At 42.4% G+C, this 25,128-nt stretch overlaps 1 protein-coding gene across 1 annotated transcript in view; it reads left to right on the plus strand.

Moving 5' to 3' along the window:
• TNR (tenascin R) overlaps window positions 1-25,128 on the plus strand; it is a 262,076-nt gene that overhangs the window by 235,622 nt on the left and 1,326 nt on the right. Inside the window, exons 18-21 of the mRNA XM_042465868.1 lie at window positions 13,430-13,581; window positions 16,762-16,858; window positions 22,106-22,267; window positions 23,185-23,348. Coding sequence (XP_042321802.1) covers window positions 13,430-13,581; window positions 16,762-16,858; window positions 22,106-22,267; window positions 23,185-23,348 — 575 coding nt within the window. The remainder of the gene's footprint in view (window positions 1-13,429; window positions 13,582-16,761; window positions 16,859-22,105; window positions 22,268-23,184; window positions 23,349-25,128) is intronic.

Genomic DNA, 25,128 nt, shown 5'->3' on the forward strand with positions numbered 1-25,128 from the left:
AAACAAGGGATAAAAAGATGGAATTCAAACCAGAAGTTTACCAGAGTAGATAGTGGCACTATGATTAGCAATTGGATTCACAGACAGCCTGAGGGAGAGGCTGGCATGCTGTTCAGCTATTTGTACAAACCACTTACATGTGTACAAATAAATTTCAACAGCATGGATGTTAAAGGGATCCTTTTTGTTACTCTTTTATTTATTGTTATTTAAAACATCTGTCAGCCACACTTCACATATGGTTTCAACAGCAGCTTGCAGATAAAACATTAAAATGCTACACAAAAATCAGCTTTAAAAAAACAAATAAATCACAGCAGGTGGTTGAAATCCACCATAAAAGCACAAACCAAAACTATACCTGGGCAAATTAAAGGGCTTACACTTGGCACTGCAAAGCAAATTGAGAGAGCTCCAGAGATGGGGTGCCTCAAAAGAAAAGGCCCCATCACAAATGCCTTCATATGGCATGGGGTCATGGCACAGGGCAAGTCGCTGGATAATTGGTTTGCGGTTAGCACACTTGTAAATAAAGATAAGCACTGTTTGGGAGCTCCACTTGTCTGTCGTTTATCATCCAAGGCCTGGGTGAGGTCGGACAGTTCCCAGTGACCTGTATCCTTTCTGGAAGACAACCGCACTGCTACACAGAAGCTGGGAACAACTTCCAGGATACTTCAGTTTGCTCTGCTATATCCTGACAGTTTCATCCAGCAGAGTTGCCTTGCCTGCCTGAGGTATAAAGCTGAGACTTCTACTGGAAACTCACCAGACAACATCCAGATTTATTAGCTACCTGTCCTTTTTTGTTTTGTTTTTCTTTTCCTGTTCCTGTCAATTTAATAGGAAGCATGTTTTGTCCTAAGGGAGATGGGCATATACAGAGTCAGGAGACAGCCATTGGTGTCATTCAAGGCAGAGGTAGATACGGAGAAAGGAGACAATTAAAACACCAAGGAAGAGGGGAGCTCAAGAGGGTGCTTATGGTCCTCAAGCTGTCTCCCAGTCTAAATAGTATGGATAGCCTTGATGACAGTCTCCCTGGGTTGAAGCTACTGCTGCTGAATGCCAGGTCAATGAATGGTAAAACAGCTGCCATTCAGGACCTGATCCTGGAAGAACAAGCTGACCTGGCATGTATAACAGAGACCTGGTTGGATGAGGATGGAGGAGTCAATCTATCTCAGCTTTGCCCACCGGGTTTCTCTGTGCAGCATCAGGCGAGATCTGGAGGGCAAGGAGGTGGAGTTACAGTGGTATATCATGATTCCATCCCCCTGACCAGATGCCCCCTCACACAATCTATGGGTTTTAAATGTGTTTATTTAAAATTGGGTAGCTGAGACAGAAAGTACCGCCCACCCCACTGTACAGCAGTCTCCCTTCCTGAGCTGACTGGGGTGGTCTCGAGGTTGGTGTTGGAATCTCCATGTCTATTAGTGCTAGGGGACTTCAACATCCATGCTGGGAGTTCCCTTTCAGGAGTGGCTCGGGACTTCATGGACTCCATGACAACCATGGGTCTATCCCAAGTAGTATCTGACCCTACTCATGCTGTTGGGCACACTCTGGACCTTGTTTTTTTGTGCTGGGTGAGATGATGATGATCTTGGTGTGGTGGAACTCTCCAAAGTTCCATTATCATAGATAGTTCATTATTTGGTCAGGTTTAGACTTACTGGGACTCAGAACCTCTGCAGGGGTGGGGGACCGATTAGGATGGTCCGCCCCAGGAGGCTGATGGATCCGGATGGATTCCTGAGGGCTCTTGGGGAGTTTCCTGTCACCTTGGCAGGCGATTCTGTTGAAGCCCTAGCCAGCCTTTGGAATGGGGAAATAGCCAAAGCGGTGGACACAATCGCTCCTGAGCGTCCCCTCTCATGGAGTGGAGCCAAACCAGCCCCCTGGTTCTCTAGGGATTTGATGCTGATGAAGTGAATGAGGCGGAGACTAGAGCAACGTTGGCAGAAGACTCGGAGTGGATCTGATCGAATATGGGCTTGAGCCTATTTGAAAGCCTACTCTATGGCAATGCAGGCAGCAAAGAAATTATTTTTTGCTGCCAGCATTGCATCTGCAAGGAACCGGCCAGCAGAACTGTTCCAAGTGGTCAGGGTCTTTTACACACTCACCCTCAAGTAGAAAATGCAGACCACTCAAAGGCTCGCTGTGAAGAATTTGCAGATAAAATCATTCAGATTCAGTCCGAATTGGATGCTACAGTTAATACTGTGTCAGTGGATGTAACCTTGGCTCCTGCCGGTCCAGTATTAATGGATACTTTTCAACTTGTGCAGCCTGATGATGTGGACAGAATCCTTGGAAAGGTAGAGCCACCACATGTGACATGGACCCTTGTCCTTCTTGGCTTATTAAACAGGCTTAGTGGGTAAAGGAGGTAATCAATGCCTCCCTACAACAAAGTAAAATTCCATCCTACCTAAAGGAGGCTGTTGTGAGGCCTCTGTTAAAAAAAGTCATCATTGGATCCCACAATAATGAATAACTATCAGCTAGTGTGTAACCTACCATTTCTGGGCAAGGTTCTGGAACGTGTGGTGGCTTACCAACTCCAGGGATTTCTGGATGAAACGGATTATCTAGATCCATTTCAATCTGGTTTCAGGCCTGGCTATGGAACAGGGACAGCCTTGGTCGCCTTGGTGGATGACCTACGCAGGGAACTAGCCAGGGGGAGTGTGTCCCTGTAGGTCCTCCGGGACCTCTCAGCGGCTTTTGATACCATCGATCATGGCATCCTTCTGGACCGCCTCTCTGGGATGAGGCTTGGAGGTACTGTTCTACAATGGCTCAGTTCCTTCCTGGAGGGGCAAACCCAGAAGGTGGTGCTGGGGGACTCCTGTTCAATCTCCTGGCCATTGATCTGTGGGGTCCCTCAGGCTTCTGTGTTGTCCCCTATGCTGTTTAACATATATATGAAACCTCTGGGAAAGGGGTTGTCCAGAGTTTTGGGGTGTGATGTCATCAATATGCAGATGACATTCAACTCTACTACTCCTTCCCACCTCAATCCAAGGAGGCTGTCCTGGTCCTTAACCAGTGTCTGTCTTCAGTAATGGACTGGATGAGGGCAAACAAGTTGAAACTTAATCCAGACAAGACAGAGGTTCTCCTGATCAGTCGGAAGGCAGATCAGGGAATAGGGATCCAGCCTGTGTTAGATGGGATCACACTCCCCCTGAAGACACAGGTTCACAGTTTGGGGGTAATCTTGAACTCAGCTTTGAACTTGGAGGCCCAGGTCTCTGCTGTGACCAGGAGTGCTTTTGCACATTTAAAACTTGTGCGTCAACTGCTCCCATTCCTTGAGAAGCCAGATCTGGCCACGGTGGTACATGCCTTGGTTACATCCTGTTTGGACTACTGTAATGGGCCCTACATAGGACTGCCTATTCAGAAAATTCAACTGATTCAACGAGCTGCTGCCAGGCTGTTAACAGGGGCAGATTACAGAGACCATACAACTCCCCTGTTGAAACAGCTTCATTGGCTGCCAGTTTGTTTCTGGGCACAATTCAAGGTACTGGTTATAACCTACAAAGCCCTACATGGCTCAGGTCCACACTATTTGACAGACTGTTTCTCCTGGTATGATCCTCTGGAGAAGCCCTTCTCTCCATCCCAACACCATCACAAACACGGTTGGTAGGGACGCAAGAGAGGGCCTTCTCGGTGGCTGCCCCTAGACTCTGGAACTCCCTGCCCAGGGAGATAAGAATGGCTCCCTCCTTGATGGCTTTCCTACCTGTTCAAACAGGCATTTAAGGAATTATTATAGGGACAGACTGGAATGTTAGACTAGTTTAATCATTCTTTTTAATGTACGTCATCTTTTTATTTTTAAATGTTTTTAATTGTACTGTTTGTTTGTTTGTTTGTTTGTTTGTTTTTTAATGCTGTGAAGCTGCTCTGAGTCCAAGTCCTGGGAAAAGAGCGGGGGGGATATATATGTATGTGTGTGTGTGTGTGTGTGTGTGTGTGTGTGTGTGTATATATATATATATATATATATATTCCATGATTCTGCCAGTGGAACTGAGGAATAACACCTAATTGCACAGCATGGGATATGTCTATTTAGACTTTAAAAGATACAATGGAGCAGGGGGGGGGGGGGGGGCGGAGGAGACTGCAACTTGTGATTCTGTCCTGAGTCAGAAAAAACAAACAGCTCAGTCAAGAGCTCTCCCTGTCTATCTATTAATGACAGAATAAGCCACATATTCAAAGTAGTGTGGAACTCCAAAGCCTGAATGTTCCCTTTGTGCTGAAATTCTTGATCAGTTTATATAACAAATTGTTATCATCCAGGTGCTGGTGCAACTGGGAGATGCAGGTATCTTTGGAGAACATTCTTCTGTAAATACCTTAAGAATGTAAGCAACACAAGAGGATCCCCTGGGTGGAATTGATTCTTCAGAGAGGAATGCTCAAAAGGGGTTGGATCCAATTACATTTGTGTCTAGGTTGTTCAAAAGAAATGGCAAAAAGGCAGAAGGGAACTGTCCACACATATAGCAATGAAATCACTCTTTCTGTTTGTATCTGGTAGTCTAAAAGAGATGCTTTGAACTCACTGCAGATATATTCTTCACTGAGGCACATGAAAAGGGCTTTTGAAATGCATGTCAGTTAACAACAGCAGCTATCAATAGCTACAAACCCCACTTGCCTCACACAGCTATAGATCAGTGGCTTCTGCATTATTCTCCCTTCCACTTCAGTTAGTGTAAAGGATTAGAGTGAGTGTGTTGCAAGGGATGAAAATCAAGGCAGGGCTTTCAGATTGATCTTTCTGGCAGATGAAAAACATATCATACCTCCCCGTGTAATGCAGTGTAGTCAGGCTTTTTGTTTGCTTGCTTGCTTGTTTTACTTGGTTGGTGTCTTTTGATTCTGTGCTCTCAGGGACCACTGTATTTGCCAGACAATATAGTTTGCTGTAATGAGGTCAGACTTTGTAATAAAACCAACATCATTGCCAAGCCATAAAGGCTTCAAGGCTTTGGGCACAGGGCTGAAGTAAAGTAATGGATAGGCGACTGGAATACAAAATTTAGTAAATACCCCTCGGTTTTGAAATTAGCCTTTGTGATTAACACACAATGAGCCTTAGGCACAATTCAAAGTGCTGATTTTAACACTATTAATTATATTATTATATTATTATTATTATTATTATATATTATTATTTATTTTCTATACGCTTTCCACAGTGATCAAAGTACATAGTAAATCATTTAAAACAAAATAAAATTAAAACCACATTACATTAATTACAATATACAATTAAAATCCAATTCATAGGTGGTATGTAAGTGGAGAGGAGAAAAGGGGATCGAACATAACTTCAGTGAACCATGGGTAAATTGCTTGTGTAAAGAGAAAAGTTTAAGTCTCTTTTTTAACAACGTTCAAGAGGTAGGTAATGAGACGAGCTCCTCGGGGAAGACTATTCAATGCTTGGGGGCCGTTACTGAAAAGGCCTCTGAGAAGTAGTAAACATATCTCGAAGTAGGGATTCGAGCAGTTCTTCCAGGTTGTTCTGAGAGTGCGGGGGCGGATTATTATTGGGAGATGCGGTCCTTTAAGTAAACTCGGGCCCAAGCACTTGTAGGGCGTTATAGGTAATTACAACACCTTGTATTATGCTCGGAAGCGAATAGGCAAGCCAGTGAAGAGATCTTTTAGATTGGTGTTTGTGGTCAAACAAAATCCCTATATGGCTTGGGTCCAAGCTATTTGAAGGACCCTCAGAGTATGAGACCACAGAAAGGCCCATCCTCTGTCCCACTAACCACTCTGGTGGCTTTGGTGGGAACAAGAACAATGGCTGCTTCCACAAGCTCTGGAACTCCCTCCCTAGAGAGACAGATCTTTGCTTTCTGTTTGGAATCAGATAAAAAATCTTATGCCACCAGGCCTTCACAATATTGATATGGGTCTGTTTTGTTTTTTTTTTAACGAAACTTGAACATTTTAAAATTTTAATAATGTAATGTTTTAATTGTTTGAATTACTTAATTGTTTTTTAAACTTTTATATGGTTTTAACTTAGAACTGTTTTAAATGAGTTAGACACCTTGAGTGTCTTAAACTGAAATTCAGAACAACATACCAGGGACTAAGGCCCAATAATGAACTCTTGAGTAGGAGAGAGGTCCCCAAACTCTATCTAGCTGCCACCCACCCAGGCTGAACAAGAGAGGCTGGCAAAATGCACTCACCTGCTTTTGCCACTCTTAGGCAATTATCACACCAGCAAAAAAAGACAGGAGCATAGCAGTTGCTCCCATAAAATATCACGCGATAATGTGAAGATTATCAATGATGTCGAGATTATCCCATGATTATCCATGAAAAAGAGGAATTCTGCACCACTTTTTATTCATGAAAAATCCCTGTGAATAAAAAAGCAGTACTAGAAGTCCTCTTTAATTCACAGGATAATCACAACATCGTGCAACATTGTGTGATAAACCTTCATGTTATTGCACGATATTGCCGGTGTGATAATCTCCTGAGAGAAGAGACTGAGAGAAGCCAAGCAGAAAGAAGTGCCCACTAGCACCTAAGCTTTCCTGCTAGGTAGAATGAGGGAAAACCGATCTTTGCGCACACACACAGAGTTAAATGCTGCCAGCCACCACTCCCTTTTGCAAGCAAGCTGGCAGTCTCAGCACCATCTCCCCTCCTCCCCCACACAACACACCCCTGAATGGGGGGGGGGAATTCCCCACTAAAGTAGTACAAGCCGCATTTCCATGCACAGACTCTCCTGCACATGAAGGAACCTCCCCACTTCAGAAGTTATACAAGGAAGCAACACAGAAACAATTCTGCATGACTGCAGCTTTTGCATTTCTTCCAAGGTACCAAGCACAGGGAAAACAGAGGTTCTCACACCCATGGTCAACTCTCCTCCACCCTCCTTTCCAGGAGTAGAGAACTGAGCACTTGGAGACAAAACGCACAATGAGAAGGAAAACAATGGCTGCAACCCTCCTGTATGTGCACACACAATGCAGGTCCTGACGTAGAAATAAGGCAGGCTCCCTCACATGCCCCCTTCTCCTAACCTGTCCCCAATCTTCACAAAAAGTAGGAACAGGGAGACAGGAGAAGTAAAAAAGATACTGCACACAACTTTCCTTTTCACTGATTTCACACTCTCAAGGTTCTCCACTGTGCCATGTAACTGCTGGCCTCGTCTCCTGCTTTTGAGAAGGCGAGGGGAATGCAAATTCTATCTATCAGGGACGTAAGCCAAGGGGGGGGGGGTTCTTGGGGTCCGGACCCCCCCTTTCCATTAGAAAAATGAATGGTGTGTGTTGCTGCGCTGCCGCACTCAAGCCCCATTATAATGGTGGCACTTAGTCTGGACCCCCCCCTTCCCAAAATCCTAGCTACGTCCCTGATCTATCCACCCACTAATACACCCCACACGACTCAGTAACTTGGTAGGAAGTTACTGAGGGGCTTGACTTGCACTTTTTCTACCTCTGACTGCAGAGCTTTTCCCTCCCCTTCAGTGGGAAATGACAATCCAACACACACACACACACACACACACACACACACACACTCTAAGCAAGAGTACATGAAGAAAGAGGATGGATCAAGCTTATTTTCTGCTGCTCCAGAGAACAGCAGGACCCGGAACAATGGATGCAAGCTACAGGAAAAGAGATTCCACCTCAACATTGGGAGGAACTTCCTGACAGTAAGAGCTGTTCTACAGTAGAATGCACTCCCTTGGAGGATGGTGGAGTCTCCTTTGGAGGTCTTTATACAGAGACTGGATGGCCATCTGTCAGGGGTGCTTTGTGAGCTCCTGCATGGCAGAGGGTTGGTCTGGCCCTTGTGGTCTCTTCCAGTTCTATGATTCTGTGATGCTATGAGTGGAAAAGATGAGATCTTTTAAGGAAAGCTTTTATTCTAAGCAGGCAATCGTACATCAGTAAAAGGATATCTTGTACATGAAGGCACCTTCCTTCAGGCTGAGGAATAATTACTAAGTTACTAAATAATTTAAGTTATATTAAATCATACGAAGTTAGGAAGAAACATAAACCCTAATATTACTAACTGAACATTCCTAATCTACTCACAATACAGACATTGTTCTGGGTCTTTGAATGTTCATGGAAAGCTGGAAGTCTGGACTTCTTTGTCCAGCCTACAGCCAAGCTTCCTTAGTGATGGTAAGGCAGGCAGCACCCCTACTTCTCCATCAATCTCAAAGTCTCTCAAGTCACAAGTCCCTCTTGTACTTCACTGCCCCCATGTTTTGATAACCTCTCATCTAGGAAGCATCTCAAAGCTTCCACACTTCAGCCCAAATTGATCATCTTCATTGGTTTCTTGTGATCTCCTACGTTGTTCCTCCACGATGCTCCTACTGTGATGGTGACTCCCTGTAAATGTAACCTAACCCATCACATCATTACCCCTTCATTTAACTGAAGGAGAGGCTATACTTCTCATCTGGGATGACTAGATGATGGGATAAACCATTATCACAGACCCATTGAACACAAATGATAAAATTGTTTCTTGCTGCTTTTCCACACTGCAGACATGAAGAGGTTTGACACCACTTTAACTGCCATGACTCCATCCTGTGGAATCTAGGGATATGTAGTTTGGTGAGGTATTCAGCCTTGTCTGTCAGAGAGCGCTGGTGCCCCACCAAACTCAAAATCCCAGGATTCCCCAGGATGGAGTCATGGCAGTTAAAGTGATGTCAAACGCTTTAATTATGTAGTGTGGATACGCCCTTGGGCAATATTAGACCCATGGATTCATCTGTCTCAGATTTCCCTCAAATGGCATGTATCAGCAGATTCTCCATCAGTCTGCTTACTGTAAGCTTTTCAAGTTAAAAACAGAGAGAGAGAGGAGGAGGAGGAGGAGGAAGAGTTTTCCTGAAACAGTTTATGGCTTATTTTATCCCTCTCCACATTTTCATAGGACAGAAGTCCATGCAAGGATTCCTGCCTTCCTCACCCATCTTTCTTTCTTTTTGTGCTTTTGGGGGGGGGGGGGTTACCCTATGTAAGGTTTCAATACAGCCAAGTTCTAGTCATCTTTCCCAACAGCTAGTGTCTAATTTGTAAATTAAAAGCTCATGCAGTCCCCCACTGCTTCTCAGCTGCTTCCTCTGACCCAAAACCACTCATTACCAGCTATATGATGTAACATAATCCTTTCAAATGTTAATTTTAAATTTGAAGTAGAGATGGGAAGCATTTTTCCATCCAGACATTATGGCCAATGAGTCCCCTTACCACTGGCCGTGCTTGATGGGCTGGCTGATGGGAACTGTATGCCAAAGCATCTGGATGGTCAAAGGTTGCTCACCAATCACAGATTAGTACCCCTGCTGCTACATCCATACTTGTATTTTGTTTTGATTTTAGGATTAGGAGAAGCTAAGCCCTCATTAATCTGACATGTGCTTTTCTCCTTTGCTTTCCTCTGTCTAGAAGACTACCTTCACCCCATCTGCAAAGCCCACTCCTTCATTGCCTTTCTTGAAAGGTCTTTCTTCTGCAGCCCTTTTCTGAACCAGTTCACCTCCACTTCTGTCCATGTGGCTTTCCTGTTCCCCACCTTCTCTGCTAGACAGGTTCACACAAGCCTTCTGTGATTAATAGATTGACACCAACTTTAATTTCTTATTAATAGAGCTGAGAGATAAGAGCTCACTTGTTTATCGTCTGAGGCACATTTGAATTCCCATATTGTATGCTATACAGTTGAGAACTGTAACAGGGTTTTATTATTGCCACTCAATAACATAGATTCTCTGGACTTCCATTAAAAGAAAACAAGATCAGACAAAAAGCATAAAAAGGAATATACAGAAGAAGAAAAAAATTATATAGCATAAAGCCATATTTATCACTGAAATCACTTTTGCTGGCCTGCACAGTATTACAGTGCTATACAGGGAACGAAAAGTCTTAAAGATGAGTGGTAGCTTTGGAAAATTAAACTGTAGGCTATCTCAAACAGGTGTCTATTTTGAAGCACATTGAAGGATACTCAGATTTATTATTCACATGTGATGCATTAATAATCCATCAGTTCAAAGGCAGGTGATTAATCAAATAGCAGATGTTTAGTCTAGTGTTTTTTCAGCTGGAGCTTGGGAGAGATCATGGAATTCCCCAGAAGGTGATTAAGATTTCTTCAGTAAAAGAATCAATGGTAGAAGATCCACCTTTGTTAAACAGTGTCTTCAGCATTACCAATCTCCCCTACAAAGCACAGCCACAAGCACCATCACATACTTTCTTGGTTGGGCTTTCATCTCACACACAGCAATAAGGTGCCCCAACAGACTTGACCAACAATCAGGATCAACTGCATGTGCCTTACAATGTGCTCCAGAATTTTTTCAATATGCAGGAGTTACCTAACAGTGAAGATGGTGTACCATGGGTTCCTTGAAGGCAAGAACTTTGAACCCTGCTGGTTTAAACATTCTGACTACTGACTTTCAGTCCATCTAAAACAGAGGTTTGTAGGCTTTCTCTTGGAGAGGGCCTTGTCTCATGTTCTAAGCAGCATCTAACACAGGGAGCAGTGATATAGATCCTGGAGGAGGCCCTAACATCCACATCTTAAAGGTCATGCAATATCTTCATTAAAGATCAAAGAGCTTGGGACTTTCGTTAAAGAATAGTTAACCTTTTCCCCTTGCACCCTCTTCCTCTTCTGTGCACTGTTCAGAGACCTGCTGGAGCAAAGAGTTGCCCATGTAACATGTAGTTTGGCCCTAAGAAAGCTAATAATCAAGGCACAAATCTCACTTAATTCTAGTAATGCTTTCCTAGAGAACAATAAATTGTGATTAACAGAGGGAAGCAAAGGGAATTTCCAGTTGTATAGTGAAAGCGCTGACCCTGCTCATGTCAACTGGAGACATGACAAGGAGCTTTCATGCCTTCCTTCATGTTAATACTTGTCTGTCCTTTGTCACTCACATTTACATAATGCTCTAGGGAAATTGCAGTACCAGCAGCACAAAGGAAACAAACTGAATACAAACTGAAAGAAAAAATCCCTATAGGAAAGGGAGAGAGCAGCAGTGCTTATGAAATTGAAATAAGTCCCTCCGCAGGGTAAATCTTGAAGACAGGAAAGTAGTAAAAAAGAGCAAGATTCAGTCCAGAGTATGTTGCCCTAAAAACTAAAGAAAGATTTACCATTATGGCATGCAGATTATGGTATGTGTTCCTTCACAAAGCTGTTGAAGTGACCTCTAACACAATATAATGGTTCCTCTCTAAAATACTACAAAACTTTTTCTGAACAACATTTGTGTACCTTCCCCACTTTTACTATAAAAAAAATAACAACACTTCTCTACCAAGATAAGCTGATTACTACTACTTCATAATATATATGGAGCAAATTTATATATATGTGGTTATTTTGTTTATATTTTGTCTGCTTTTGCTAGCACTATGAAGAAACAAAGAACTCTGTGAGACACTGAAATCTCATCCTGTATCCATTCTATCATCGTGTCCCTACTATTTCCTGAAATTTCACCAGTAATTATTCACACATTCTCAGGGTTTTCTTCACAGACCTGAGGACTAGAAATAAGATTTTAAAAGAAACAGGACCATTGGGCATTCGTCACCATGGCGGGTTACACACCGCCACTAACGACGCACTCCGTGCGTGTTAGGGTTAGGAAGGGGCGTCCTAGGGTTAGGAAGAGTTGCCCCTTCCTAACCCGCCCCGCCCCAACACGCGCAGAGCGTGTCGTAAATGGCGGCGCCCATCCACATGGGCGCCGCCATTTTGACGTCTTGGACACTGTACATCCAGACGTGTCTCCGCCCCTCGCAGCACCACTTCTGCGTTTTGAAAAGGAGCGCCATTTTGGCGCTCCTTTTTCGCTGCGGCGAGAAGCCTCGCGGTCTGGCCGCTGGAGCTTCCCTCCGCAGCGAATGGTGGCGGCGGAAAAACGGCCCCTTGAGGGCCGTTTGTAACCCGCCCATGAGAATATTCCAAATATTCTTTACCAAAGAAAGATAGGATAAGGCCGAAACAGCTAAATTAACACAAGCAGGTTTGGAATAGGGAGAAGGTATTCCAGAAGAGTCTTTTTCTTTGTGTAAGAAAGATAAAAGAAGCACACCTATAATTTCCCTTTAATTCTAGAGCAAGGAGGAACTGCAAGTGAAAATTTTCACATGAGGTCTCCAGCTTTGTATATACAGGCATGGGTTCTTGTATGTGCCAGCAGAAGGACCCTCAAAGTCACAATATCACGCCTGCCTTGGGCACCCTAAACCCTCTAGATGGCTCTGCAAGGCTAACCAGAATGCTATTTATCCTAACACTGGCCCTGGGGACTTCTGATGGTATTTGGACTGTGTTGGCAAAGGAATTAAGATGGTATTTGGACTGTGTTGGCACAGGAGTGAACATTAAAATGTGCCAAGTTTTAAAGTCTAATCTGCAAACCAAGTGTATTCTCTATGGAGTTGTAGCAAAGTAATCAGGGCCAGGGAGGTGAAAGTTTAGTTTTATCTGTGTTCTCTATCCAGTAATGTGGTCTTGTATTAGAATCTGTTCTGCTTTTCTGTGACACACACTTGGGTTATTTTTAATTAACTCGATGGAGTTTATCACACTGGGATTTTCCCATGAATAAAAAGCGGCACTATAATTCCTTTTTATTCACGGGATATTGTGGGATATTTGCAGTGTTGCCAAATCATGAGATATTGACGGGAGCATCTCGCTTTGCTTCCACCTTTTTTCCTAGTGAGATAAACACTTATGATTCTAGAGAGCACATAAAAACTTAATTTTCATTATGATTACTGTTTGGGTGGCCAGACTTCTAGATCTACATTTCCTGGATGGGGGTGATGGTGGCAGTGAGGCAGGCTTCTGCTCACTACTTTTCTTTCTGTTTGGCCTTCACACATACTCAGTAAGGCAGCTGCTATTTACCTTACTTGTTGTAGGTGGACACACATGGTTACAGTAAGATTTGCTAGAGTAGCATCCCATTTTTTCCCAGCACAAGTTTTGTTTATTGCATTGTTTGCTGAAAACACACTGCTGCAACCGACACCAAAAGTCTGTGCTTTCCAGACATCCTTCACCATCCTCCAAATGGCAATGCAGATGAAAAACCTGTAGCTAGAATAAGGAAGAAAAGTGTGGGTGGGTATAAAAAGACTTTGTAGAAAGGAGCTTCTTTGTTAACTGAGTTATGCCTGTAAAACTGGTACAGTTTATTCCTCTTGCAGTCAACTTTCAGCACCTTCCTTTCCTGTCGTGTTTGTGGCTTATTGTGAACAATTGTGTCTGCTGACATTATACATGACATGAATCGCCTTTCTGATACATTTCTGGTCTAATTTTGCAGGAGGCCGTGTATTTATGAATCCTCAGGACTGTGCCCAGCATTTGATGAATGGTGACACACTGAGCGGTGTTTATACTATCTCCCTGAATGGGGACCTCAGCCAGAGAATACAAGTGTACTGTGATATGACCACAGATGGCGGTGGATGGATTGTAAGTGAGCGAAAAAGGCTGCATATTATCCAGTTCCTTCCCAACACCATGAAAGTCCATGTATCTGCATGGCTTTAAAGACCTAATGGATTTATTTCATACATGCATTAAGATTTTTAAATTGATTCTATCAGTGTGCACAGTTCAGAATCAATCATTTTAAAAACAAAGACTTAAAAATAGAGTAAAATTAAAATTTCAGAGGACCAGATCTTCGACATGCCAACCTAAACAGATAGCAGTCCCACAGCTTCCCATAGGTTGGCAAATGGTGACATGCCTTCTATCTGTACCTATTTACTAAAGGTAATCCTGATATAAATCACTGATTATATATTTCCCTGTTACAATTACTGATTTGGGTTATTCATTCTTTGTGATTCACTTTGTTGCCTCTGTTATTGAAATCACCTGGGTAGGCAGGGGAAAGTGGATGCATAAACTCTCATGGACATAAAGGCACTTAGCTTTACATAATTTATAGTTTGCTGCTTCATTGTAGCTAATGAATTTGCTGATTCTAGACAGATATTGGTTTAAAAAAAAAGATTTCAAATGATAACAAGCAGATTATGACGCCATAAATGAAGACAACTTTCCTATAGAAGCAGTCCGAGTTCTACTGGGCCCTAAGCTCTTCCCTTTTAACTTGCTGGGGATGATGGCACTTAACGCTGGCCTTAGCAATACATGGTGTTGGGCCAGTTTCATATCACTCACGGCAAGGACTAGTTTCATATCATCCCCCAGCACTTTTCTCTTTAGAAAACAAAAAGGTATACATAGGTTTACATGTTACACATAGCTGGATTTTTACATTAAGTTTGAAAGAATGCGAACAAAAGCCCTGGTCAAAAACCAGAAAAATTCTGCCAGCGTACTTCATTTTCTGTGTCTTGGGGCTAAGTTAATAATAGTTACACTCCATGAGATCCCCTGTGATTTATTTGACACTTACATTCAACTCCTTTTCAAAGTGAAGCTAGCACTGATTCATGATACTATCAAGAAAATAAATCGTCAGTGTCTTTTGAAATTTGTACATTCACGGCTTAACATATGGCAGCAGCTATGGGGAGTTTATAGAGAGCCAGCATGATGTAGTGGTTTGGGTGCTGGACTACACCTCTGGGACACCAGGGTCTAAACCCCACTTGGCCATGGAAATCGAGTGGGTGATCTTGGGCAAGTCACACTCTCTCAGCTTCAGAGGCAAACCCATCTGAACAGTTTTTACCAGGAAAGCCCCATAATGGGTTCAATTTAGGATTGCCATAAGTTGGAAAAATTGTCAATATAACTTTTGAGAGACCCTCTCAGGAAGGACATTTCTATAAATGTCCAGTTGATAACCTTCCATGTTTCTGAAGCCATTCCTACCAACGGAGCTTTACCATCCATAACAGACTTTCCCAAGTGACCAATAGATATTTTGGCACCTGAGCATAAGAGAAAACCACATCAGGATGAGGTTTTCAAATGGAAATGCCATTCATTGTGTGATCACATGAGCAATTCCTGATGTAAGGCCCCAGCAAATTTAAACTGGAAAATAACAGCAACAGAGCCTCCAACAACTTCCCATCTGCACCATTGGGGCAGCAACTAATTGCAGTAAATGTACGGACTTTTATCTTTTTACTACCTTACAAAAGTATCCTGATAATAACTAGGAAATCTATAGCAGCTTCTCTACACAGGTCTACCAAATTCAACCTTGCTGAGATTCTCCCTCAGAGCTTGTTCTGACTCTCAGTACTAACTGCTTTTCTCTCATGGATTGTTTTTGTTGTTTTTGTACTGTCTGCATTTTTCAGTATTTTTCTACTTCCAGAGACTAGGGAGATTACCGCACAGGTAAAAGCGTTCCCCCTGGTTCTCAAAGGCGCGAGCCTGGATGAGGGCCAGAACGCTAGTTTACCGCACAGCGGAACGCCGCCGTCGCCACCGGGCGTTCCAAATGTGTTTCCAATGTGTTCCAGGGAGGCCATTTCTGGGAACGGTTTTGAAACTAGCATTCTGGCCCTCATCACGTTCCAGGCTCGCGCCCGTGAGAACGCATTGGGGAACACTTTTACCCTAGTGCGGTAATCTCCTAGGACCCGGATCAATGGATGCAAGCTCCAGGAAAAGAGATTCCACTTCAACATTAGGAGGAACTTCCTGACAATAAGGGCTGTTTGACAGGGGAACAAACTCCCTCGGAGTGTAGTGGAGTCTCCCTCCTTAGAGGTCTTTAAACAGAGGCTGGGTGGCCTTTTCTATTCTTTTTCTTTTAATGTTTTTAACCATTTCCCCATAATTGTCCAACTGCAGCAAGAATAAAAAATTAATAAAAAATTTAAAAAAATAAGAGGCACTCTTTGCTTTTGATAGGGCAAACACAAGAAGGAAAGTGAGGTTAGCAAGGAGTTCCAGAAGAAGAGCAAGTGCTGGACCATGGATCACTAAGGCAGCATAATAGCAGAGAAATGTGATAATTGTTTTTAAAGCAGTATGTTTTCATTTGCTTCAACAATGCAATTGCTGTGAGACAAAAGGCTGGTGTGTTAAAGTCATAAAATCATATAACCGTAGAGTTGGAAGAGACCACAAGGGCTATCCAGTCCAACCCCCGACCATGCAGGAAATCACAATCAAAGCATCCCTGAATGATGACCATCCAGCCTCTGTTTAAAGACCTCTAAGGACAGAGACTCCACTACACTCCAATGGGTGTGTTCCACTATGGAACAGCCCTTACTGTCAGGAAGTTCCTCCTAATGTTGAGGTGGAATCTCTTTTCCTGCAGTTTGCATCCATTCTTCCAGGTCCTGTTCTCTGGAGCAGCAGAAAACAAGCTTGCTCCCTCCCTTAAAGTGCTTAAAGGACTTTCCTTCTCCCCCATCAACCTCTTTTTTATATTTTCAGTCTTGTGTAAGACTAATGGCAAAGCCATAAGGATAGCAAGGCATATTGGCCACCCACTCAGCCTTGAAAGATTAAAAGTAAAAGGAGAGTATAATCATCTGTGAGACACCCCAAGAGCTTTGTGTCTCTGAAAACTCAAAAGTTTTTTCATTTCATGTTTTCCTATGGAAGAGTCACACATCTTCCTGCCATTTCACCTGCAAGAAAGGCTGTCTGTTGCAGGGATTTGTACACTTCACCTTTGACCTTTCTTTCTTTCTTTCTTTGCAGGTGTTCCAGAGGCGGCTGAATGGGCTGACAGATTTCTTTCGGAAGTGGGCAGAGTATCGCATTGGCTTTGGAAACCTAGAGGATGAGTTCTGGCTTGGTAAAAAAAATGTTTGCCCTTTGTTTGGCCCTTTACACTATCACTGGAGAAGCCAGAAACCTGCCCATCATATCCTCTCATAGGCACACTTCATCTCTATCACACTGTCTCTTTCTCGCTCCTTCCCTCTCTCCACTTCATTCATTCTTTGCTGTCTCTGGATCAACAGACAGTTTATCTATCTCTTTCACTCTTCCTGCATTATCTGTCAATCTACCTTTTACCTTGCCCAGTTTCTTCCTTCTTTGTTCTGCCTGTGCCTATCATTAATGATGAACTGTGTGGCATGAAAGGCATTTAACTGGGGCCTGGCTTCTAATTTATTTGTTAGATAGCATGGTAAGCTTAACTGCCCTTTTGCCTTCTTGGAACTGTGGTCATCAAACATCTCTTTGCTCACAAAAGAAGCTAGATGGAGTCATTTCATTGCATTCCTACAGAGTTTTTTGCACCGCAGTTAGGCTGTCATTCAGCATGATTGGCAGTTTCTGGTGAGAGAGTCTCAGACTGCAAGGGAGGCTTTATTGTAGGAAAAGTCCGGTTAATTGCAACAGGCACTTGTACAGCTAATGGTGTTGTTGTTAAAAATATTTATAAATTGATTTTGGGTCCACCAGCCCTCTCAAAGTGATATGCAATAAAATTAGCTGTATCCTTAATATATGAGCAAGATTTATCAGTGCTGCCTAATTAAGTTCCCAAAGGGAACTGACTGAGAACAAAACATTGGTCTTACTCAGAAGCATTCTTGTAGTAGCAGGGAACAGAGCCAACAGGCTCCACTTCTGTTATAGAGTTGGGTCTGGTCACATTTGTGTAGTACCTCAGCCATCGGTCCGCCCCCCCAATCCCTCCGGAAGCAAGTGCCCACTAATAATTTATCTCAGTCAGGGTAATTAAACCCTGAATGCCCTTGCAGCTCTTGTGGAGAGTTCACATTTGCGGAGCCAGTTTAAAATGAAGGTGCCTTTGCTGTCAATCAAATTCAGTTCCACGTCAGGTGGCGTTTCCTACAGCCATTGGGCAATTGGAAGTGTGCTTCCTCCCTCCTTTTAAAAAACAACAGGTGGCAGTATGCGCATATTTTGTCAAATTTAAAAACTTCCAGGTGTGTGTGTGTTGTGTGTATTTGGGTCACTACAGATTATGGATCTTCCTCTGCCTCCGTTTTCTACTCCAAAATGCAATCTAATGCAATCTCTGCATCCTCCCTCCTTGCGACCCCAGAATGCCTCATACACAGACAACAAGAACAATAATAATAATTAATTCCTCACCTCAGAATGCCATCTCTGCATCCTTTGCTTTCCCTCAGCCACCCCAGAATTCCTTACAGAAAAAGCATTCTGTATCAATTTGCCAAATTGAAAGAGAAACATTAGTAATATTTGCATTGTAGCATTCGCATATAAAAAATGATTTTTAAAAAGCGTTTTGCAAAGTGATGCTGGGAGCAAGGAAATGAAAAGGAAAGTAGCACAAGCAGACACACATTCTATCTATATATGTATCTACCTGTAGCAAAAAGCATGTGCATAGTCTGTCAAAAATTAAAGAGAGAGAGAGAGAGAGAGAGCTGCTTGGTGCAAGAGAGAGTCTTGTTCTGTTCTGTGCCTTCCCTCGGACATAATTCCCTCCCCTGAACTTGACCCGTCGTCCTGCTCCTTCCTTCTCTTCCTCCTGCTCCATTACCCCGATTGCCCTTCATGGCCCCCTTCTTTCCCCCGGCTCCTCCCTCCCTCCTCCTCCTCCATCTCTTGGCACCCTTTTTCCAAGGTTCTTTCCTTCTCCTCCTGCTCCGTTACCCTGCTTTCCCTTGGCACTCTTTCAGGGCTCCTTCCTCCTCCTCCTCTTGCTCCATTACCCCCGATCGCCCTTTGGCACCCTTCCTCCGGCTTCTTCCTCCTCCTCCTCTTGCTCAGTTATCCCCGATCGCTCTTTCCATCCTTCCTCTGGCTCCTTCCTTCTCTTCCCCCTCCTCCTCCTCCTTCCGATGCTGCCCTCCATGGGACCCTTCTTTCCCCCAGCTCCTTCCTTCTCCTCCTCCTCCTCCTTCTCCAATGAAGGGGAGGAATGTTCTGCCCTCTGCCCTCCCTCTGACCTAAATCCCTCCCCTGAACTTGACGCAATGATCGGGGACAAGTTAATATTCGCCAGACCCATTTTTTCCCCCAAAAGATACAGCTTTTGCTCCGCTATCAAAAGACCCACACTAAGGGGCATTTGTTTATGGGAGATTCGGGGCGAATATTAACTTCCCATGGTTAATCCGGGTTCTGATTCAGGGTAAAAGGTAGTCTGAATGGCCCCTCAATTCCCTGTACGTTTTCTATTGAGGATTGAATTGGCCTCAGCTTTTCTCAGCAGAGGTCTCATCCAGACTGGTTTGGTGCTGATTTCAATAGCACCTTTTAATGCTGCTTCTTGACATAACTTGTTGTTTCCCTGTCCAAATATTCTTCTGACTTAAAAAAAGAGACTTTCATAGAAATAAAATTAAATGCTTGTTATGCAGGCTGCAACATTAGATGCAGGTACATCTAGCCCAGTGGTTCCCAAACTTGGATCCTCCAGATGTTTTGGACTTCAACTTCCAGAATTCCTGACTGTTGGCCAAGCTGTCTGGGACTTCTGGGAGGTGAAGTCCAAAACACCTGGAGGACCTCAGAATATCTTTGCCATGTATGGCAGGGCCCTAAGTCAATCCTAGCACTGAAGGCATTCTTTATCTTCTGAAATGGTGGCAAGTTTATCAAGTTGTTCTTCTTTTTATGAAAGGATAGCAATTTACCCTTTGCTGCCTGCTATACTCTCTCTTAGTCAGAAGCACACTTCACAGTTACATCAGTTTTCCTTTTGACTTTCGGAGGATGGAAAGGTTTCTGAAGCATCATTCTCAGAATATTTCCTAAATTTCAGTCCCCAAAAGTTGGTAGAACATGATTGTTAAATTCCAGTAAAACTGACAAAGCGGAGATACTCCTGCAGTCCCTTCAAAAGAAGAAATAGGAATGGTATCATTGGCAAACAGTAGCTATGCAGAATTGGTCCAGAAGGTAGGAATATGTACAAGTGAGGAGCCAAATGTAAGTGTGAGGAATTTATTCCATTCATGGAATAAGTCCCAGTCAAAGAACCACAGCAGAGCCATGTAGACTGAAGCACTGGCAAAAGTTTATGAGAACAATAAGCATGGAAATTAGTTTATAGAGGGGTTTTTCCCAATATGCATTGCAGTGTTGGTCTGCCAACTTACATTAAACATTTGCACAGAGAAGGAAGACGATATATATTCAGTAGACAGGTATGATTGTTTTAATTAACCTAGATGATATTTTATTATTGTTTGTGTGAATTATAAGGTTGTTGTTTGGAGGGAGGGATAATGGGTTTTACTTCATATTGTTGTATTTTACAGTATTTTACTGTTTGGTTGTTATATTTTATTGTATTGTAAGCCGCCTCAATCCTGCTGGAGAGGTGGGGTAAAAATAAATTTTCTATTCTATTCTATTCTATTCTATGTCCAGTATGTGAGGATTAAGACAGTCAGTTATAGGAATGAGAAAATCTTTCAGCTCAGTTTCTTTTAATTCAGTTTGCCTTTTCCTCCCATTTTTGTTTTGTACTGGGTTGTAAGAGGTTATGTTTTCTAAGTGTACTGTACTGCCTTGCTGTAACCTGTGCAGATATTCAGATACATGAGATAAGATGTGCATTTTCTTGCATTTTTCTCAGCAGGTGCAAAGCCATTGTTTTCATCTAGAGTTTATCACACAGAAGGCATTCTGTGCAGAAACAGGGTTTAAAAACTCCCCCACACACAAAAAAACCCTAAGAAAACACGTAAAAGTGCGATTGATTTTCAGACACACTGGGGTTAACACAATATTAAACTGGCTAGAAAGTCGACAAAATGCAATTATTTTTACTTTCAAGATTTTCCGCAAGTAAAAAGAATTGTGTTTTGTATACTTTTTAGCTGCGTTAATGACGTGTTAATGCACCTTAACAGCAACGTCATCTGAAAATTAATTGTGCCTTTGTGTATCTTTTCTACTTTCTCAGGGTTAATGTTGGGTTAACCCAGACGTTGTCTAAAAATAAATCCGCTGTTGCGGTGGGGGGGGTCACTTTAAATCCCATTTTTGCACAGGATCCCTCCCTTGTGATAAACTAGACTGTCATGTCCAAAAAAATAGCTTTCTATCTTTAGACTTAAGATTCTGATGGATCGTAACATGGTGCTTCAAGCCCTGATCTCTTGCTTTATATCTTGCCACAACCCTGCAAAACTAATGCTAAACCAAGACAGCAAAATATAGCCCTCCCTCTTTTCAAGGATCACAGCAGATTTCTGCTTTACTTGTATTTACAATTAGGATTTTTACCTGACATTGTCTGGGTTGATGTTTATGACTTCACTTAATACCAAAGTCCATGCAAAACAACTCCAGTATAGCAGTTTTCCAATAAAAGTTGACAGGCCTGAACTTGTATTAAAATGTTTAGGGTGCTGACTTGAGAGTAAAATCAGGTTTGGTTAAAATAAAGTTCATAGACATGCATTCCAGAGCAAAACATACTGACACCGAAAGTGTGTTTTCATTGGTTTTGAAGAGGTGTATGAAATAACTGAAAGATTGGGACCAGGCTTGATCACACAATCGTGGTGTTAGACTTCAAAGACATAGCTGTATTAGTCTGGAAAATCAGTTGGCAAAGGAATCTTGTAGCACCTTTGAGACTAACTGAAAGAAAGAAGTAGATGCATGGCCACCTGAGGAAGTAGTCTCAAGTCTATGAAAGCTCATGCTACCAAGTTCTTTCTTTCAGTTAGTTTGTAAGGTGTTACAAGATCCCTTTGCATGCAGTCTTGGTATGTTACATAATGGAGTCAAAACAACCTTACTGTAGTCATTATGTAACACACCATACTTGATCAAGCCCTTTGACAGAGACGTAGCCAGACTAAGTGCCACCATTATAATGGGGCTTGGGTGCGGCAGCGCAGCAGCACACACCATTCATTGTATCTAACAGAAAGGGGGGTCCAGACCCCACGGATCCCCCCTTGGCTACGTCCTTGCCTTTGATGTATGTAGCATTATTTTAAAAAGACAAACACTTTAAATTATAATATAGGTTATCTGCAGTCATGACCTCGAATACCAATTCTTATTCCATATTGTTCATGTGATTTCTGGGTATACAGTCTTAATAGTTCTTTTTTTTCCCTCCCTCTAGGGCTAGATAATATGCACAAGATCACTTCACAAGGACGTTATGAACTGCGGATAGATATGCGAGATGGCCAGGAAACAGCCTATGCATATTATGACAAGTTCACTGTTGGAGATGCCAGAAGTCTTTACAAGCTCCGGATAGGGGACTACAATGGCACTGCTGGTACAAACCTCCCCCTACCCTACCTCCATCCCAATGGTTAAGAGCAGGTAGCAAACCTCCTTGGCCAAAGCAGTGATGATACAATACATTGCCTTTTCCCTCCCCTTCAGAATAAGGGCAATGAGTGACTTCCTTTGCCTTCAATTACCATTACAGTGTAATCAAATCTGATTAGCAACTTGGCATTGCTTGTTTGGAAGGTGGATGGGTGAGAAAATGATGCCAATCTAGCAGTAAAGATGCTTTCAGCTAGCTTTAAAATTTTGTGTGCATTTAGTATTTGTCAGCTTCTCTGACAAATACTAATCACCCCCTTTTTTCTACCCAAAATACTGAGCTGCAGATCTTTAATACAACCCTTTCTGGTCATCTGTTTGCACAACAAAAAATATCAGCACGATAGCTGCTTACAATATAGCAAGTAGTGTGCTATATTGTAAAATATACAGCAGCTCATTTTATAAACCCAGGAGCTGTTACTGCTTCTTTATGTTGGCCAACTGTCAACTGCCAAATGTTCTAGAATTAGATTATTGAAAATATTTAGATGAAAAGTGCATTTCTGCTGAATAAATTTGGTAATCTTATATTTTTAAAAATTGTTCAAGGTTTTTATTGGCTCTTGAGATTGAATTCCAGCTAGGTTGTTGTCCATCAAAGTGGTAGACATCAATTACTACTTTAGACGTTCACAAGGATAAGCTTTAATCCTTTTCCTTCAATGTTAAAATATTCAAGTCATTATGGTGGGGGTGAGTCTCATAATTATCTTTTTGTTGAGGATCAGCATCAAGATTCAGGTCATATGCATTGTTGGATATTGTTGCAGTCACAGGGTGACAAGCAAACAAGAATGATTTATGTGTCCCTTTATAAGGGAAAGGAGACAAGGCCTAAGATTATGTCTTTTGTTACAGGGGATTCACTCACCTATCATCAGGGACGTCCATTTTCCACCAAAGACAGGGATAATGATGTCGCTGTCACAAACTGTGCCATGTCATACAAAGGGGCCTGGTGGTACAAGAATTGCCACCGGACCAACCTCAACGGCAAGTATGGAGAGTCTCGACACAGCCAGGTAAGGGTAGGATAAATGCAGAATTGCTTACGTGAGCTTCATTCCTCTGTTTATAAGCAATATCTTTTTGTGAGCCTATTTCCTCACAAAGGGACAGCTGGTGCAATACAACAACTACAAGCATGAGCTGGGAGCCTAGCAATGTCACCAGCTCAAATCTCACTTCAGTTATGAGCTCAGTAGGCAGTTTTAGGGAAACACTGCTTTCTCCCCCTCACTTCCACCCACATTCCAGAATCGAGTAATAAATGTTGCATAGTGCCAGCCCTACTTTTGGTGATCAGAATGAGATGGCTGCCTTCAGGTGGCAGGTGCTGAATACCATTACAAGTCAGTACATTGTGAGTCACTTAGCTTATTTTTGAGGACCCAGTGTGATTCATGGTTTGAGTGTTGGATTAGGATTCTGGGGCACCAAGATTCAGAACCCTGCTCATCTGTGGAAACCACTGAGTAACCTTGGGCAAGTCACATTCTTTCAGCCTTAGAAGGCAGTGGCAAACCTCCTCTGAATAAATCCTGCCAAGGTTTGACACTGCTTTAGCATGGCACAGTTCTATGGAATCTTGGGATTATTAGTTTTATGAGCTATTTACCCTTTTCTATAAGAGAGCTCTGGTGCTACTACAAATTACAAATTTCAGGATTCCATGGGATGGAACCATAACAGTTAAAGCAGTGTCAAGCAGCATTAAGTCTACACTGTAGATGCAGACTAGGATAGGGTCACCATAGGTTGGACTCAACTTGAAAGTACATAACAACTATATCATTACAGTGCTGTTTGGATTTCTGTTTCATGTTTTGGGCCATTTCTGCTGGCCTGAGTATAGTCAACTGCATGATCATTTCTCCCAGCCTTATGTAAGTGGTTTTCTCTTTTAAAAAAGGGAAAAAAAGAAACAGCGTATTGAGTGCATGGTTATCAAGAAAGTTTACACATATCTTTCTTACCATCATCCAACCCCCCCCCCCCCCCAAAAAAAAAATATTTGCAAGAACAAGTTGAGTATCCCTTATCCAAAATGCTTGGGACCAGGAATGTTTGGGATTTGGGAATTTTTTTTCTCTCTTTTTGGATCATATACTTAACAAGTATATGATGGGACCCAAGTCTGAATATGAAATTTATTTATTCATTTATGAAATTAATAATTTCAGAAATTATAAAATTCAGAAATTAATTTATGTTTCATATACACCTTATACACATAGCCTGAAGGTAAATATATACAATATTTTTTTAAAAAAATGTGCATGAAACAAAGTTGTATACACTGAACCATCAGAAGCGAGTAAGATGGAGACTAGAGCGGTATTGGTGGAAAACTCAAAGCGAATCTGACCAAACACAGGTTAGAGCCTATGTTAAGGCCTATTCCATGGCAGTTGGGCAGCAAAGATTGTTTGTTTGTTTGTTTGTTTTACTGACAACATTGCATCTGGACAGAGCCATCCAGAAGAGCTGTTCCAAGTGGTCAGGGGTCTCTTGTACACACACCCTCAACTAGAAAATGCAGATCACTTGAAATGTCGGATCTGGCCTCAGTTGTACATGCCTTGGTTACATCCCATTTGGATTACCGCCCGGATTGGTTCGCCACAGGGCGGTATACAAATAAATATTATTATTATTATTATTATTATTATTATTATTATTATTATTATTATTATTGTAACACACTCTACTCAGGGCTGCCTTTGAAGAGTATTTGGAAACTTCCGCTGATCCAAAGAGCTGCAGCCAGGCTGTTAACAGGGGCAGGTTACAGAAACCACA

Source organism: Sceloporus undulatus, chromosome 4, assembly GCF_019175285.1.
Source record: "Sceloporus undulatus isolate JIND9_A2432 ecotype Alabama chromosome 4, SceUnd_v1.1, whole genome shotgun sequence".
Lineage (NCBI taxonomy): Eukaryota > Metazoa > Chordata > Lepidosauria > Squamata > Phrynosomatidae > Sceloporus > Sceloporus undulatus.